This window comes from Dipodomys ordii, unplaced genomic scaffold (genome assembly GCF_000151885.1).
Source record: "Dipodomys ordii isolate 6190 unplaced genomic scaffold, Dord_2.0 Scaffold7, whole genome shotgun sequence".
Taxonomy (NCBI): domain Eukaryota; kingdom Metazoa; phylum Chordata; class Mammalia; order Rodentia; family Heteromyidae; genus Dipodomys; species Dipodomys ordii.
In genome coordinates, this window is record NW_012267223.1 from 5,562,732 (window position 1) to 5,579,021 (window position 16,290).

Sequence of the window (16,290 nt, forward strand, 5' to 3'; positions counted from 1 at the left end):
TAGGATTAATCATTCTGCAGCAGCGAGGAATATATTATTAGCCTAAACACCCTATCAGGAATGTGGGAGTGAGAAAGAAGTTGAGGGTCCTGACTTAACCACTTAAACTTGTTCTAAGCAGGCAGATATGAGAAGCCAGATACCAGCGGCTCATTCCTGTAATCCCAACTTCTCAGGAGGCTGAGATCTGAGGATAACAGGTCAAAGCCAATCTAGGCAGACACACACATCTGAGAGACTCTTAGGTTCTACTAATCAGCAAAAGAAATGGAAGTGGAGAGGTCTGACTCAAGAGGCAAAGCATCAGCCTTGAGTGGAAAAGCCAAGCAAGATTGCAAGGCCCTGAGTTCAAGCCCCAACACACACACACACACACACACACACACACACACACACACACACACACACAAACGATATGAGTTCAAGCCCCAACACACACACACACACACACACACACACACACACACACACACACACACACACGAGATATCAGGCATTTCCTGAAACTAGGAAGGTTGGAAGATGCCTGTGTTCTCTGTGGAACTCGGCTTGCTTCAAGCGCCATTTGGCTCATAACATGAAAGGAAAGCTGATATCCACTCGATGAACAGGGAGCTAAGGAGACCCAGGCCCTGGTTCTGAGCTGGGGCAGCTTCTCCCCTGGGTGGGCAGCCCCCATGCACATAAGGGCCATGGTGTGATTCCTCGGGGCTCCTCACAGCCTTTGATAGCCAGGAGATGAGCCAGCCACTCCTGAGATTCTGTCATAGGATCCAATGCTTCATTTTAAGAAGAGCAGAGACCTTTTTTTTTTTTTCTTTTTGGTGCTTTGAATTTGAATTTGGGGGGGAGGGCTTTGATTTCAGGGCCTTGCACTGTGTGTGTGTATGTGTGTGTGTGTGGTGTGCTGGACCTTGAATTCTGAACCTGGTCGCTGTCCCTGAGCTTTTGTGCTTAAGATTTGTGTTCCACTACTTGAGCCACAGCTCCACTTCTGGCCTTTTTTTGGGGGAGGGGGGTGGAGAGTAATTAATTGGAGATAAGAGTCTCATAGACTGTCCTGCCTGGGCTGGTTCTGAACTATGATTCTCAGGTGTCAGTCTCCTGAGCCGTTAGGATTACAGGTGTAAGCTACCCGTGCCCAGGTCTTACTTGGCCTTTTCAACCAAGATTAGAATTCTATCTCTTGAGCCATATCTCCACTTCTGGCTTTTTGATGGCTAATGGGAGATAAAAGTTCTCTGGCTGGGATGACTTCGAACCACAATCCTCGATCATCTCAGCCTCCTGAGTAGCTAGGATTACAGGCGTGAGGCACCGGTGCACAATAGCAGAGACTACTTGATGGGCTTTGAGTGAGCAGCCAGGAGGCCAGGACTGGAGGAAGGCTGACTAGAAAGTGGGACCACAGTCCTATGTCAAAAGACACAAAGCCTACCAACCATGGGTCAGCTTGCAGAGACCTCCAGTCCTGAGTGAGCCTCCAACCTGGCCAAGGATTGAGCTAACCTTGGCCTCCACTCCTGAGTCATGGAAAGAGCGAGATGACAAACTTGTGACAAATTTGCTCAGATTATAGGAACTATGTTCCATGGCAGTAGAAAAATCAAACATTTCCCTTCTAATCAGCCATGGCCTTCAATTTGGTAAGCTCCTGTCTGGGAGTACAACTGGGCACGTGCCCAAAAGATCTCTACACAATCTGGCCTGGCACCATGATCCTCCCAATCGCAGCCTCCATTATTGCGTGGAATGTCAGGTATGTGCCAATGCATCCAGCTATGGATCGAGAAGCAGTCTTAACTTTTCTGCCTGAGCTGACCTTGAACTGTCATCTCTTCCTTCATTCTCAGTTTCCCAAGTAACTAGGATTCCAGGCCTGAGACACTAGTGCATTACAGTATCTATACTTCGTGTGTGTGTGTGGGGGGGGGTGCTCTCACTTGGCTTTTTCCGCTCAGAGCTGGTGCTCTACTACTTGAACCATGCCTGTAGTCTGACTCTTTCATTGGTTAAATAGAGATAAGTGTCTCAATTTGTCTGCTTGGGCTAGCTCCAAAGCTGATCCTCAGATCTCAGCTTCTTGAGTTGCAGAGATTACAGGAGAGAGCTACTGGCACTCAGCTATCTGTGCATTTTTAACTGGTCTTCCAAACCCGATGCAGTCCACTGGGATAAACCTCTTATTTAAAAGTGATCACTGGGCATTCTAAAGCCTCCAGCACCAGACAGAGAAAGGATGCTCCTTGGTTGAATATTCAGACATCCGCTGGGAGCTTTGGGAAGGGGTGAGGGAACCTGCCAGGAAAGATGCAGCACCCTCCCAGGTTCAGTATCGGGAAATGAAAGCGGCGCACACAAAACGCAGGGTAGAGCTGCATTCCCAATTCACTACAGACACGCTTCAGAAAACATGAAAGAGCTATTTTTGGTCCTGTGATTGATTAGGGTTGCTATGGCAATAAGAAACACTTATGAGAACAAAACTCACTGTAAGCAAACCCAAGTCTTAAAGAGAAAGGGTCCAAAGCCTGGGGGATTCACTGCGCTGCTGGGTGGGGCTGTGAACCTGTGCATGAAGCCATGGGAAGCAGTCCTGACCTGCAGAGACAGGAGTGGCAAAACTCGGAAGAGTCTTTGTCATGCAAGGATAAGATGTTCTCCAAAGCACCTAGCTTCTCCCAGCTCCCCCCCCAAAAAAACCAAACCTCTACCCGCTTCAGAAGTAAAATATAAATCATATCTTTATAATGGTGTTTCTAAAACCCACATAATGCTGCTTCACCTGCCAGGCTTGTTAAAACAGATTTCAGGTCTCTTTCCTGTAAACCTCTTTTTCTTTCAGTAAGTTGGTGTAGTCCCAGGGTTCACCTCCAAACTCAGGAGTTCTTTCCTCCCTCCCTCCTTCCCTCCCTCCCTCCTTCCCTTCCTTCCTTCCTTCCTTCCTTCCTTCTTCCCTCCCTCCCTCCCTTTCTCTCTCTCTTCCCTTTCTTCTTCTTTTTTAGTTGATTTATTCAGGGACGGGAGCAGGCAGCTCAGTGTTATAGCTGTGCTCAGCATGTGAGCACACACACACACACACACACACACAAACACACACACACGAAGATGACTCAAAGCCCAGTGGGTAGTACACAGCTGTAATTCCCAGCCTGAGGGAGATTGGGTACGGTGGTGCATCCCTGTTGGTGCCAGCTTGGGGGAGGTACAAGAACCATGGTCTGGGGCTGGCCCAGGCAATGTCAGTTCAAGACTTTATTTTTGTTTTGTTTTGTTTTGTTGGTCTGTTTGTGGGGCCTGAACTCTGGGCCTGGGCGCTGTCCCTCAGCTCTTCAGCTCAAGGCTAGTGCTCTACCACTTGAGCCACAGCGCCACTTCCGGCTTTTTCTGCTTATGTGGTGCTGAGGAACTGAACCCAGGGCCTCAGGCATTCAAGGCAAGCGCTCAACCATTGAGCCACCTTCCCAGCCCAAGCTCAAGACTTTATATGGAAGCAAAACAAAACAAAAACCTAAAAACAAAAAGCCTCAGAGAGGGCATGGTTCAAGGAATAAGAGCACTTGCCTAACAAGCACGAGCTCTGAGTTCAATCCCCTGTACCCTAAAAAGGCCAGCCTGTGCTATGGTAGGACTCTATCTTGAATAACAGGAGAGAGTAACTGTGTGTGTGTGTGTGTGTGTGACCTTAGCCCAAACCTATCTCTAAACCAAATTCTCCCACCTCACAGAGGTACCTGACAAGGAATTTGGAATCAAATGGGAGAGGCCAGAGCTGGCTTAGGCTTGAGGAAGTATTTCTAGGCCTTTAAAAGGATCATTTCCTTTTGACTCTCACAAAATGCAATATGTTCTTCTCTTGCCACCATGCCTGAGAGCCAACAACCTGCGCTGCCTGGCATCCGTGACCGTGACACTGCCCTTGAACTTGACCTTCTCTCGGATCTGGAGTCCTGACCACGCCCCTGAGTGCCTACTACTATACTATATAATCTCACACTCATCTTCCTCCATGGGCAGACAGAGAATGTCAACCTGAGATGGAATCGCTCACAACACTGCGTGTGCAAATGTCCACACCTTTCTCCAGCCGGAGACCATCAGAAGAACACAGCCCTGTCCCGGTGAACCAGGCCGGGAGCAGAGGGCTGCTCTTCCTCCACCTTGATCCTCAGATGTCAACCTCTTGAGTAGCCAGGCCTTACAGGCCATGAGCCACTGGTGACCAACTTAAGTCCAAGTATTCGAAAGCAAAGAGACAAGGCACTATGTGGACATGATGAATCTGAGAATGACTTCCCAGATCCTGGCTGTAGAGGAAGGCAAGGTGGCCAAGAAAACGGAGGATCTGAGAGAAGAGGAGGCTGAGAGGAAGCAGGAGGGAGGCCAGGCAGAGCTGACTGGCAGCCGGAAAACAGCTGCTTCCATTCCGCCCACCTCAAGGCCCGGCCGGGCAGCAGCTCTGGCTTCTCTCCGCCAGCACCCTGCCCTGGGGCTTCTGTTCATTCATAGTCCAGCCATTGAGGGTCCTCCTGACAACTCACTGCAGGAGGAAGGGCAGGAGGAAGCCCACGGTGCCATGAATGGAAGCGTGTTTTCTGAATGGAGGATGCTCTGCTCCTTGGCACTTCTAGGAAAATATCCAAGCAAGGAAACTAAATTCAGGCTTGTACAATCTGGAGCTGGACTTGTCAAGGCAGAAATCAGGAGAGGATGCTCTTGAATACTGATAAGCTTCACACCACAAAGAGAGGCCAGAATTTAAAGAGACAGGCCAACCACATTCCATGCCACGGGGCTGCGTGGTAAATAAAGGGGCTGCGTGGTAAATAAAGCGAGGAGAATGAATCAGGTACAGGCAGCCATCTGGCCAGGTGGGGAATTTGCAGGTGGCTTTCTAGGTTGAGAACTAAAAGATTCACACACACACACACACACACCCTTAAAAAAACAAAAACAAAAACCAATGTAGCAAATTCTTCAGTGAAGACAATATGCCTTCTAGGCACAGTTTGCTCATGCTTGTAATCCTAGTGACTCAGGAGGCAGAGATATGAGGAGAGTGGTTTGAAGCCAGCCCAGGAAGGAAAGTCTGTGACACTCTTTATCTTTAATTAGCTACCAAAGCACCAGAAGTGGAGCTATAGCTCAAGTGGTAGAGTACTAGCCTCGAGCAAAAATGCTAAGGGGCAGCCTGGAGTTCAAGCTCTAGTACCAGAGCAACAACAGACAAAAGAAAACAACACTTCTTATTAAAATTTCCCACAGTATCATGTTTATAATTCTGCAGTAAAAATAGTTGTATTTTTTCCCCCCCAGCACTGGGGTTTAAACTTAGGACCTCATGTTTGTTAAGCAGGTAGAAGGCATGTTACCACTTGAACCACGCCTTCAGCCCTTTTTGTTTTGAGACAGGGTCTCATGATCTTTATACTCAGGACCAACATAGACAAAGATCCTCCTCTTTAGGCCTTTCACAGTCATCACAGATGCATACCACCAAGCCTGGCTTGTTTGTTGAGATAGGGTCTTACTTTCTTGCCTAGGCTGACCTCAAATTGTAATCTTCCAGTCTCTGATCTTTACCTCCCAAATAACTGGGATTACAGGCAGGTACCACTGAGCCCAGCAGATGGATGCATTCTTGTACCAATGTCTGCCTGTATGTACAGCAATAGGCTATCGGGCATCTTGTAGTAGCTCGGGTTTACAAAGGCTAAAAGACAAATCCAACTTTGCATTCACTTTAATAATTTGAAATATACTATTTTATTATATTAATATTCATCTTTGTTTTATTTTTGCCAGTCCTGTGCTTTGAACTCTGGGCCTGGACGCTGTCCCTAAGCTCCTTTTGCTCAAGGCTAGAATTCTACTACTTGAGCCACACAGCGCCATTTCTGACTTTCCTGTCAGGGCTGTCTTCCAGCTGTGATCCTTAGATCTCCTCTTCTGAGTAGCTGGGATTATAGGCACCCAACCTTTCTTAGACATTTACAGAAAGAAATCTGCCCCATTAAATCCCTCCAGTTGTATTTTCTGGTCTCACTAACTTGAACACAACTCCACAGGAATTAGTAAATTGTAGAATACAAATAAATAATTCCAATACTGTAACTGGAAAAACAATCAAAGGAAAAAATTTGCTAGTAAAAATCTTTGAACATGCCTTCAAAAAATATTTTTTTGGGGTGAAAGAGGTGATATTGCTCAAGATGCATTGCATTTATTAACTGATTGATTTGTTGAATTTATCCAACTCCCAAAAAATAAGAGAAAAAATATTTTGGGAGGCATGGCTCAGGTGGTAGAGCACCTTTCTACCAAGCAGGAGGTCCTGAGTTCAAACCCTAGTACTACCAAAAAAAAAAAAAAGAAAATCAATTCCTGCTAACTGCTCCTATGTAAAATGTGCCTAATAGGAACATAGGAAGGTGGCTTAGTGGTAGAGTGCTCGCCTAGCATGCATGAAGCCCTGGGTTCGATTCCTCAGTACCACATAAACAGAAAAAGCCAAAAGTAGCACTGTGCTCAAGTGGTAGAGGGCCAGCCTTGAGCAAAAGCAGCTCAGGGACAGTGCCCAGGCCCTGAGTTCAAGCCCAGGACTGGCAAAAAAAGAAAAAAGAAACTGACTGAATGATATTAAAAAAAAAAAATATATATATATAAACAACTTTACAAAGTTCTGTTATGATAGAGAACACATTTAATCTTCGGCTCTCTCCTCTGGAAATGGCCAAATTCATTTTCTCTGAAATACAAAAAAGGGCTTGGGAACAGTAAGAGCAAATGGAAAGCTGAATAAACAAACCTGGCGGTGCCATGTGCTGAGCTACCGGGCTGCGGGGAAGGGGAGAGCTCCAGGCCGGCCTGGGGAAAGGCTCTGCGGGCTGCGGGGAGGGGGAGAGCTCCAGGCTGGCCTGGGGAAAGGCTCTGAGGGCGAGCAGCCCCAGAGGTCAGCTCAGCCACACAGCCAACCAGCTCATCTCCTAAGTGGACACTGCTACTGCCTGGGTGTCCAATGTCTCCCCCAGTCCAAGGCTCTGTCCCCAGGGTAGCATTCTGGGAGCTGTTAGGACATCCAGGATATGGGTTCTAGTGGGGCTTGGGTCTCTTCCTTTCTCTCCCTCTCTCTCTTTTTTTTTGTGTGTGGGGGGTCATGGGGCTTGAACTCTGGGCCTGGGAGCTGTCCCTGAGCTCTTCAGCTCAAGGCAAGCGTTCTACCACTTGAGCCACAGTGCTATTTCCTGTTTTCTGGTGGTTTATTAGAAATAAAGAGTTCCACAGCTTTTCCTGCCCAGGCTGGCTTTGAACCAAGATTCTCAGATCTCAACCTCCTGAGTAGCTAGGATTACAGGCGTGAAGCCTGGCTTTTTCTTCTCTCTTTTGCCTCGTGGTCACGAGGGGAGGAGTTTTATGCTGCTTCTAGGCACTCCCCCAGGACATCCTGAATCACCACAAGCCCAATCGGGCCGATCAGCATGGACTGAAGCCTCCAAAATTATAACCTTTTTTTCCTTTAGATTAATTAGCTTGGGTATTTTATTATAGTGATGGAAGGCTGACCATCACAGAATCGAAATGTTTCATACAAACTCTCCTCATCCTAAAATACTGGTGCCTTTGCCTAGGTGGTTAAACAGAATATCTATGCCACCTGTCTTAAGAAAATATGTTCATTATTGTGGGGCAGTCTTCAAAAAACTTAGGTATGTGAGTACTACCAATCTTCAGGCAATGCCTCAGCCCACTGATATTGAAAATAACCTTTGTATGACAGAACTGACCCAGTGGCCTATTTAATGGGCATATAGTAGCTCTGACCCTAATAGAAATAATTTTTACCAAATCCAAAACCTCATAGCCTTCTTTAGGGAAGATTCGCTGTGTACATGAGGATCATAAAGGCTCTGAGATGTCCTGTAATAATGAAATCTAGTGATTCCTCTCCTTCCTTAATTGTCTATGCATCATCTTAAAGGGTAGTTATGGTTCCTGACTTGCCTCCATTTGGATTTTCCGGAACGCTGAAGATTTTTAAGCTGGGTCACTCTGCCTCTGTCTACACCACGAGACTTGTGTGTCTACTAACCTGTCCATGAAGGTCTTCTTCAAGCCTGTGTCCATTGCTACCTGGCTCATCAGTGCCCCCAACTAAAAGACTATTGATTTGACTTGGTCCCTAACATGCCCTTGTTGATAAAGAGGCTATGTTTCTAGCCAGGCCGCCAGTGGCTCACGTCTGTCATCCTAGCTACTCAGGAGGCTGAGACCTGAGGATCAGTTTAAAGCCAGCCTTGGCAGGAAAGTTTGTGAGACTCTTGTCTCCAATTAATCACAAAAAACTGGAAACAGTGCTAGGCTCAAAGTGGGAGAACATTAGTCTTGAACAAAGGGTCAGCGCCCAGGCCCAGAGTTCAAGCCCCAGGACTGGCCAAAAAAAAAAAAAGGTCATATTTCTAAAGCAAGGGTATTTTTAGGTCCTCAGAATTCTAGACTGAAATTGCCCACATTGGATAGTTAGGGTTAATTGCGATGCAGAGCTAAAAATCACCTCATCACCAGCTAATAATCTGGGTTCTCTATGACCCCCAAGATGGGACATTTGGAGACTTGATTCTCTCAGCATCCATAGTGGGTAGTCGAGGTGGCCAGATGGCTGTCATTCTCTTCTCAACACGGCCGGTCCCGCAGCACTGGTGTAACCCACACAGCCCTCCCTGAGCTCACTTCTGTTCTCTGGTTATGTAATTCAGAGGTTTACTGGATGTTTTGGCTGGAACTCAGAGCAGGCAGGGCGAGGCTGACAGAGATGAAGGTCATTCATCCACTCTAGAACTTACTTAAGAGGCCAAAATGGGGAGTGAAATTCCAGCCAAGAGAGAGTTTGCTGCTTTCAGAAAAGAACTATCTTAGTCCCCATTGCCACTCCTGAGAAGATTGACAAGTTCACCTTGGGTGATTGTGTCAGGGTCACATGCTCAGCTTCAAGCATCCCTACTCTTTATTCCATTCTGGTCTACTCTGATGGCTCAGTACCTTTTGAGGCTGTCATTAAAAAGCCATTTCAGCTGGGCACCAGTAGCTCATGCCTGTAATCCCAGCTACTCGGGAGGCTGAGATCTGAGGATCATGGTTCAATGCCAGCCCGGGCAGGAAAGTCTGAGACTCTTATCTCCAATAAACCATCAGAAAGCCAGAAGTGGTGCTGTGGCTCAAGTGGTGGAGTACTTGCCTTGAGCTGAAGAGTGCAGGGACAGAGCCCAGGCCCAGAGTTCAAGCCCCACGACCGACAAAAAACAGCCATTTCACAGGCAGGCCCTAATGGCTCACACCTATAAATCCTAGCTACTCAGGAGACTGAGACCTGAGGATCCTGATTTGAAGCCAGCCCAGGTGGATGAATCCAAGAGACTCTTATCGCCAATTAATCAGCAAAAAGCCACAAGTAGGTACATGGCTCAAATAGTAGAGTGCTAACCTTGAGTGAAAAAGCTAAGGACAGCCAGGCCCTGAGTTCAAGCCCAAGTACTAGCACCCGGAAAAAGTCACTTAATTCTTCTTGGACGTTCTCTTTCTTCCTCTTTCACCTAAATAATTAAGATGTCGAATGACAATGGGATGTCTCCTCATGACAAGGCCACATTTTGACTAGCAGAAAGCATTCATTTGTCTGTCTCACAGATTCTTCTTAAAAGATGCTGTAGTGGCGAGATGTCACAGTAACGAAGCATATATACCAACTGTGTACTCTAGGTCACTGTCAGTATAGCCAGACTCTTCAAATGCTCGCAAAAAGGGGGAAAAATCATTTCTCCTTCATTACCAGTGAGCCTGAATTGATGCTATGAAGCAATGTTCAACTTCAAGTACAGGCTCCCCCCCCTTTTCTTTTGTTCTGAGACAGGGACTAGAACTCAGTACCTGCTTCTTTCGCTCATTGGCTAGCGTTCTACCAGTGAGCCACACCCTCACCTCCCTCTTCTCTTTCTTTTAAGCTTTAGGAAAAATAAAACCAACTCCTTGGGAAGGTAGCTGTCCGGAAGCACTTGGCTGGTTTTGGTGACTCGGCTATGTTGGTTTAAAACAGTTTGTCCTCTGGGAAATTCATCGTGCTGTTCTTTGTTTGCTATATAACTAAGATTTTTTTTTTCTTTCCATAATCAAGTTAAAGGCATTTTTTCCACTTCCTGGGCACATGGTATTTCCACAGAATCGTAAACACAGGGTTTCTCGCAGTGATGAAGCTTTTATCTCTTGGTAACTGGGGAAATGTGGAAGTCCAGAAAACCCCACATAGAACATTCTCTTTGCCTGACTTTTGTTGCAAATGAGGGCAGGCTAAGGTCTGACTACCAGCTGGACCGTCAGAGCGGGACACAGGCTAGTCCCAAGTGGACATGTCAGGGCTCATGGTGGCTGAACTGGTCTGGAGTTTTTCAACCCTTGAGGAGGGTGGGGTGGGGGGGATGGAGGGTGTGAGGCTCTTCCTTGGGAATCTGGCATTGGGTATTGGGGAAGTTGTGCTTTAGGGGATACAGAGCTGAGAAAAACCGAGCTTGAGAAAGACATCAAAATGAGGTACAAGGATGAAAGGGCTGGGGATAAAGAGCACAATTTAAAAAAAAAACATTTTAAACAGGAAGATGAAGACAATTGAAAGCATCTGTCACAAACCCTGCACGCAGAGAGCCTGAACACATAGTCTGTGACAGCTCCCCTTCCCTCCAGCCTCAGCCCCGCGCTTGCAAACCTGCAGGGGGCGCACCTGAGCGAAAGAGAAACAGCTCCAGCCCCCACACCCTGGGGAGATGCCAAGAAAAGCTGTTCTGGATTTAAACTAGAAAGTTAAAAAAAAAAAAAAAAAAAGTGAGCTAATCAGGACCAACTCAGATTTCCTATGGAGAAGCCAACGCCTATGTTGACCCGACATTCAAAATACCACCTGCCACCTGCCTTCCAGGAGTTCTGGAGGCCAAGACCCACAATGCTACCTGCCTGGATTAAGCACCTCCGCTTACAGCCCTGACTTAGAGCATTTGGAGATGGGACCTTTAGGAGGTCATCTGGTTTAGACAGGATCCCGAGGGCAGAGCCCCCGAGGAGAGGATTAGGACCCTCATAAGGCAATCATTTGCACACCAAGAAGAGAAGCATTGCCTAGCAACCACATCAGCCCGGCATCTTCCCCTCGGACTTGTAGTCTCCAGAACTGAGGAGAAATAAGTATCTACTGAAGTGGCAGCCCTGCCTCCAGTCGGCGGTGTTTTGTTACAGCAGCTTGAGCTGACTACGACAGAGCAGATCTGTGCAAGGAGGCTGTCCTCTGTCCCTTGTCCCCTGGCGGTGTTTTGTTACAGCAGCTTGAGCTGACTACGACAGAGCAGATCTGTGCAAGGGGGCTGTCCTCTGTCCCTTGTCCCCTGGCTCAGCGCCACCTTCACCGGAAGTCTTCCCCTACCTTCAATGACATTCTCTCCTCAGCTAATCCGATGAAGCCATCCGTACCTGGGATATGTAACAAGTTTTCCTGAAAATACTGAGAGGTATGTGCCCCCTCTACTTCACCTCCTGAGTCAACCCTAACCCAAGCAGAGGCATCTTCCAGGGGGTCCTGCTAGCGTTTGGCTGGGTTTAGACTTCCACACTGCAGGACAGGCTTCTGGGGTACACGCTTCCTGTCCTGTGTTTTTCCTTGCCTCTCTTCCTTCACCCCTCCTCCTTGAGTCCCCAAGGCCAGTTTTGCCACATGGCTGTTTGTTCCAGTGTGATTCTTTGATTTTTTTTTTTTTTTGAGGGGGGTAGTCGGTCGTGGGGCTTGAACTCTGGGCCTGGGTGCTGTCCCTCAGCTCTTCAGCTCAAAGTTAGCACTCTACTGCTTGAGCCACAGCGGCCACTTCTGGTTTTCTGAGTGGTTTATTGGAGATAAGAGTCTCATGGACTTTTGTGCCTAGGCTGGCTTTGAACCGAGATGCTCAGATCTCAGCCTCCTGAGGAGCTAGGATGACAGGCGTGAGCCACCAGTGCCCGGTGAACATTAACATTTAAAATGTGCATCTTACCATACAATTATTGCCCTCTTTTTTCTCCTCTAAAGGTAGACACATTTGACCAAAAAAAATGCTATTCCTATCATTTCACAAAAGATATTTACTCTCCGGGTATGAAGGGATGGAATTACCGACAGCCCTGGAGGTGAAGTAAGTTGAATTTAATGACAAACTTGAAATATTATTCCTGTTTTTCATTCTTCAAAGGACAGGTGAGATTGTAGCCCAGAGAAGACACCCCCTGGGCAATTGGGGGAGCTCTGCTTATGATCTGCAGGTAGTAAGTGGCCGTTGGCCTTGGTAACTCTGAAGCCCGTGTCAGGCCTCGCTGTGTACGTGGCCTGTGTCTCAAGCTATTGGCCATGCATTCATTCAGTCTTTCCACAACTGTGCATTGAGCTCCTACTATGTTCCTGTCATCCTTACATTGAGGACATTACAAATCACTTTTCTCCATTCCTCTTTTTGTCTCTTGCTTTCCTTTGTTTTTGTTTAGTTTTTTGGTTGGTTGTGGATATTGAACTCAGGGCCTGGGTGCTCAAGGCTAGTGCTCTACCACTTTGAGCCACAGCTCCACTTTCGTTTTTCTGGTGGTACACTGAAAAGAAGAGTCTCAGACTTTCTGGCCTAGGCTGGCTCTTTAGAGCTCAGTCTCCTGAGTAGCTAGGAGTACAAGCGTGAGTCACTAGTGCTTGATTTCTTTGGTTATTTTGATGGAAATAAACATTTTAAGCTGGGCACTGATATCTCTTGTAATCCTAACTACTCAGGAGGCTGAACTCAGGATCGTGGTTCAAAGCCAGCCTGGGCAGGAAATTCTATGAGACTATCTCCAATGAACCACCAGAAAACTGGAAGTGGAACTGTGGCTCAAACTGGTAGAGTGCTCACCTTGAGCGAAAGAGCCCAGGGACAGCGCCCAGGCCCAGAGTTCAAGCCCCACGATTGACAAAAAATAAAATAAATAAAGTTCCAATTATTGGGACTCCATTCCAAATGGCTTTTTTTTTCCCTTTTGTGGCTTTCTTTTTGCTTTCAAACAAACTGATGCTGCTTTACCTTAAAAAAAATAAAATAAAAAAAAATAAAATAAAATCAGTTCTTCCCACAGCTCTATTAACTATTTTCTTGTTACGGTGGTTTGACCTGGGGGCCACTGAGGGAAATGACCAAATGAATATAACAACACAATAATACAATAATAATATTACAGAGTCTGTCTCTTAGGACAGGAAGGAAATTATTTTATCAGGCCACAGAGACTGTCTACCCTGTGCACTGTGCACAGCAGCTGTCTGTTCATGTCTTCCTGGTTTTTAGTGTCTAACATGAGCTCACCTTCCACCAACAAATACCATACTCTCTTTACTATCACATTGCTAGCAATTATTCTTCTGGTTACAGTAAACTACCACCCATGAAGCTACCAAGCTATTTCAAAATTACAAACAAAAGTTAATCATGTAAAGGCAAGATCAAAGGTGTTTGAGTAAGCATTAATGTTCTTGAACAAATTGGAGTATTCAAATTATTACATTATATGCAATGATGTATGTTATACACAATGGCTATGTTTAGCCATTTCTGGTTCTGAGTTATACCTATTTTTTAAAATTATGAAATGGATAAGACAAATACAAGGAATCTTGCTCATTAAATATTCTCATTAAGTAAAAAAAAATTAAATGAAACTTACTGTGTATTCTGATTCCAGATGTCCAGGTAGAGAAGAGAGAAAAGAAAAAAAAAAGAAAATTATTTAGATCACACTTAAGGAGGACATAAAACCACAAAGCTAACAAATACAGATTACACCTAGTGAGGTATAATTATTTAAAATCTGGTAAAGAACCCCCCCCCAACATGAGCTATTCATAAACACTGAATGTCTCTATGATGTACTGAATCTGGAACTTTTCCCAGGATGCTCTTGTGGTTGGCCAGATGAGGACAATAAGACAAGATTCAATTAGCTCATAGGTTTGTGGCTAATTAAAAACCGAAGTGTTGGCATTGTCAGAGCAGAATTAAAGACTAATAATTCCAGCTGAGCATTTCATTACCCATCAAAGAAATCTTTTAAGTGGGAAAGCGGCTCTTATAACCCATATGAAGAGCTTGCTACTGGGAACTTGAAGTAGGATCTTGAATTTTCGCGTGTTTGGGAACAGGAGTCCAACTGTCTAAACGTAGGGGCCACAGTTTGTGGTCGAGAGAATGTACTATCATTGCATTAAAAGGGAAATGGATTGTAAGGATTTTTCACATTCTCCAAGAGAAAAAGGATGTTGGGGACAGCAAAAGAGACTCATTAGACACTTTTCTATAAATTCACATCATTTAGAAGGGCCAGGATGTTGTAAAAACAAGTCAACAGCTAGTCTGTGGACATCTCCCAGGGAGTGGGAAGGGAAAGGGGGTCAGGATAATCAAATCTCTAGAAATATCATTAATAGTGTTCTTCTCCACAGGCCCCCACAAGGTTCTGCTCAGATAATTGGAGGCAACTCAGGGAATTTCAGCTACTATTGCAGCACAGGGCAAATTGCAGGACTTACCTGTAATTGTGTAAGGATAGTAGTTCCACGCCTTCTCGGTCACATAAAATATTTTGGGGACCACAGCTCTAGCCCAACTAGGCAGTTTGCTAAGAGGAGAGAAAACGAGAGAGGGAAAGGAAAAGAAAGCAATTAGAATCGAATCTGAGACTCGAAATATCTAACTACAACTGGAGGCATTCTGGAGTATTTATTCTCCTTATACCCATTCTTTCTCCATCTCTGGTCCTGATGGTATCAACTATTTCCTGTGCCCTCAAAACAAGCTTCTACCTAATTTGGGGAAGGGCAGCTCCTTGGGCTCTGGGCCTATCCCCATGGATTGGATTTGCCAGCTCGGGAGAATTTGAGTCCTGGCAGTTGCCCTGAATGGGCACCAGTCCTTTGTCTTCTGGGAATGGAACAGGGGAAATGGAATCCACATATGTGTGAGCCCAAACAGGTATCAACAGAGGCAAGTGCCAGAGACTGGACTCAACATGACAACCACATGAGTGGTCTTTTTATGTGGGTGTGCCAGTCCTGGGGCTTAAACTCAGGGTCTTGACACTGTCCCTGAGCTTCTTTTTGCTCAAGGCTAGCGCTCTACCAGTTGAGTCACAGCCCTACTTCTGGCTTTTTGGTTGTGAAATGGAGATAAGGAGTCTCATGGTGTTCTCTGCCTGGGCTGGCTTCAAACCATGATCCTCAGATCTCAGCCTCCTGAATAGATCACAGCCTTCTAAACAGGATTAGTGGTGTAAGCCACTGCACCTGGCATGATTGACTTTTTTTTTTAATGGACAAAAGCCATAGAATAAGAAGCTGGCAATGCAAAGAACGAAACACAGCTCTTTGATGACTGAAACACATTGGCGCCATCTCAGATTGGACCATGTTCCTCTCCAGTGCCTGGGGAATAGGATCTGATTTGAAAATAGGGTCATTGAAAATGTAATTCAGTTAAGGATATCAACATCAAATTATCTGCTGGGCACCAGTAACTCATGCCTATAATTCTGCCTGGGGAGACAAGTCCAAAAATCTCTTGCTGCTCTAGTTAACTAGCAAAAGCTAAAAGTGGAGGTGTAGCTCAAGTGGTAGAGATCCAGTACCTTGAGTAAAAAGGTAAGAGTATGATACCTTGAGGTCAAGCACTAGTATCAACACACACACACACACACACACACACACACACTTGAAGATCAAATTATCTTGGATTTAAGGGTAAGCCCTAAATCCAGTGACTGGCTTTCTTTTTTAATTTTTGTTTTTGTGTGTGTGCTGGTTCTGGGGATGAACTCAGGACCCCAAGCTTTTATGCTTGAAACACACACACACACATCCAGGTGTGAGTCCTCCTCCCCCCTCCTCCCCCAGTTAATTGGAGATAAGAGTCTTAAGGACTTTCCTTCCTGGACTGGATTCCACCTTTCATCTTTATCTCTCAGCCTCTTCAGAAGCTAAGATTACAAGCATGAGCCAGCAAGATGCTGGACAGCCATTTGTGGGAAAACAAATTCTCAAAAGGCATGGTTCCGGAAGGCTTTCTACAAACCAACTTCTAGTTAAGTACTTCCTCCCCCCCCCCACAAGTCATAGGGCTTGAATTCTGGACCTGGGTGCTGTCCCTGAGCTCTGCCACTTGAGCCACAGCACCACTCCTAGTTTTCTGGTAGTTAATTGGAGATAAGAGTCTCACTGGC

The 16,290-nt window shown here is 45.9% G+C and overlaps 1 protein-coding gene across 1 annotated transcript in view; it reads right to left on the reverse strand.

Annotated features, from left to right (window-relative positions):
• LOC106001530 overlaps nucleotides 1–16,290 on the reverse strand; it is a 153,262-nt gene that overhangs the window by 54,046 nt on the left and 82,926 nt on the right. The window contains exons 5-6 of the mRNA XM_013036623.1: nucleotides 14,606–14,694; nucleotides 13,744–13,751 (exon numbers count right to left, since the gene is read on the reverse strand). Coding sequence (XP_012892077.1) covers nucleotides 13,744–13,751; nucleotides 14,606–14,694 — 97 coding nt within the window. The remainder of the gene's footprint in view (nucleotides 1–13,743; nucleotides 13,752–14,605; nucleotides 14,695–16,290) is intronic.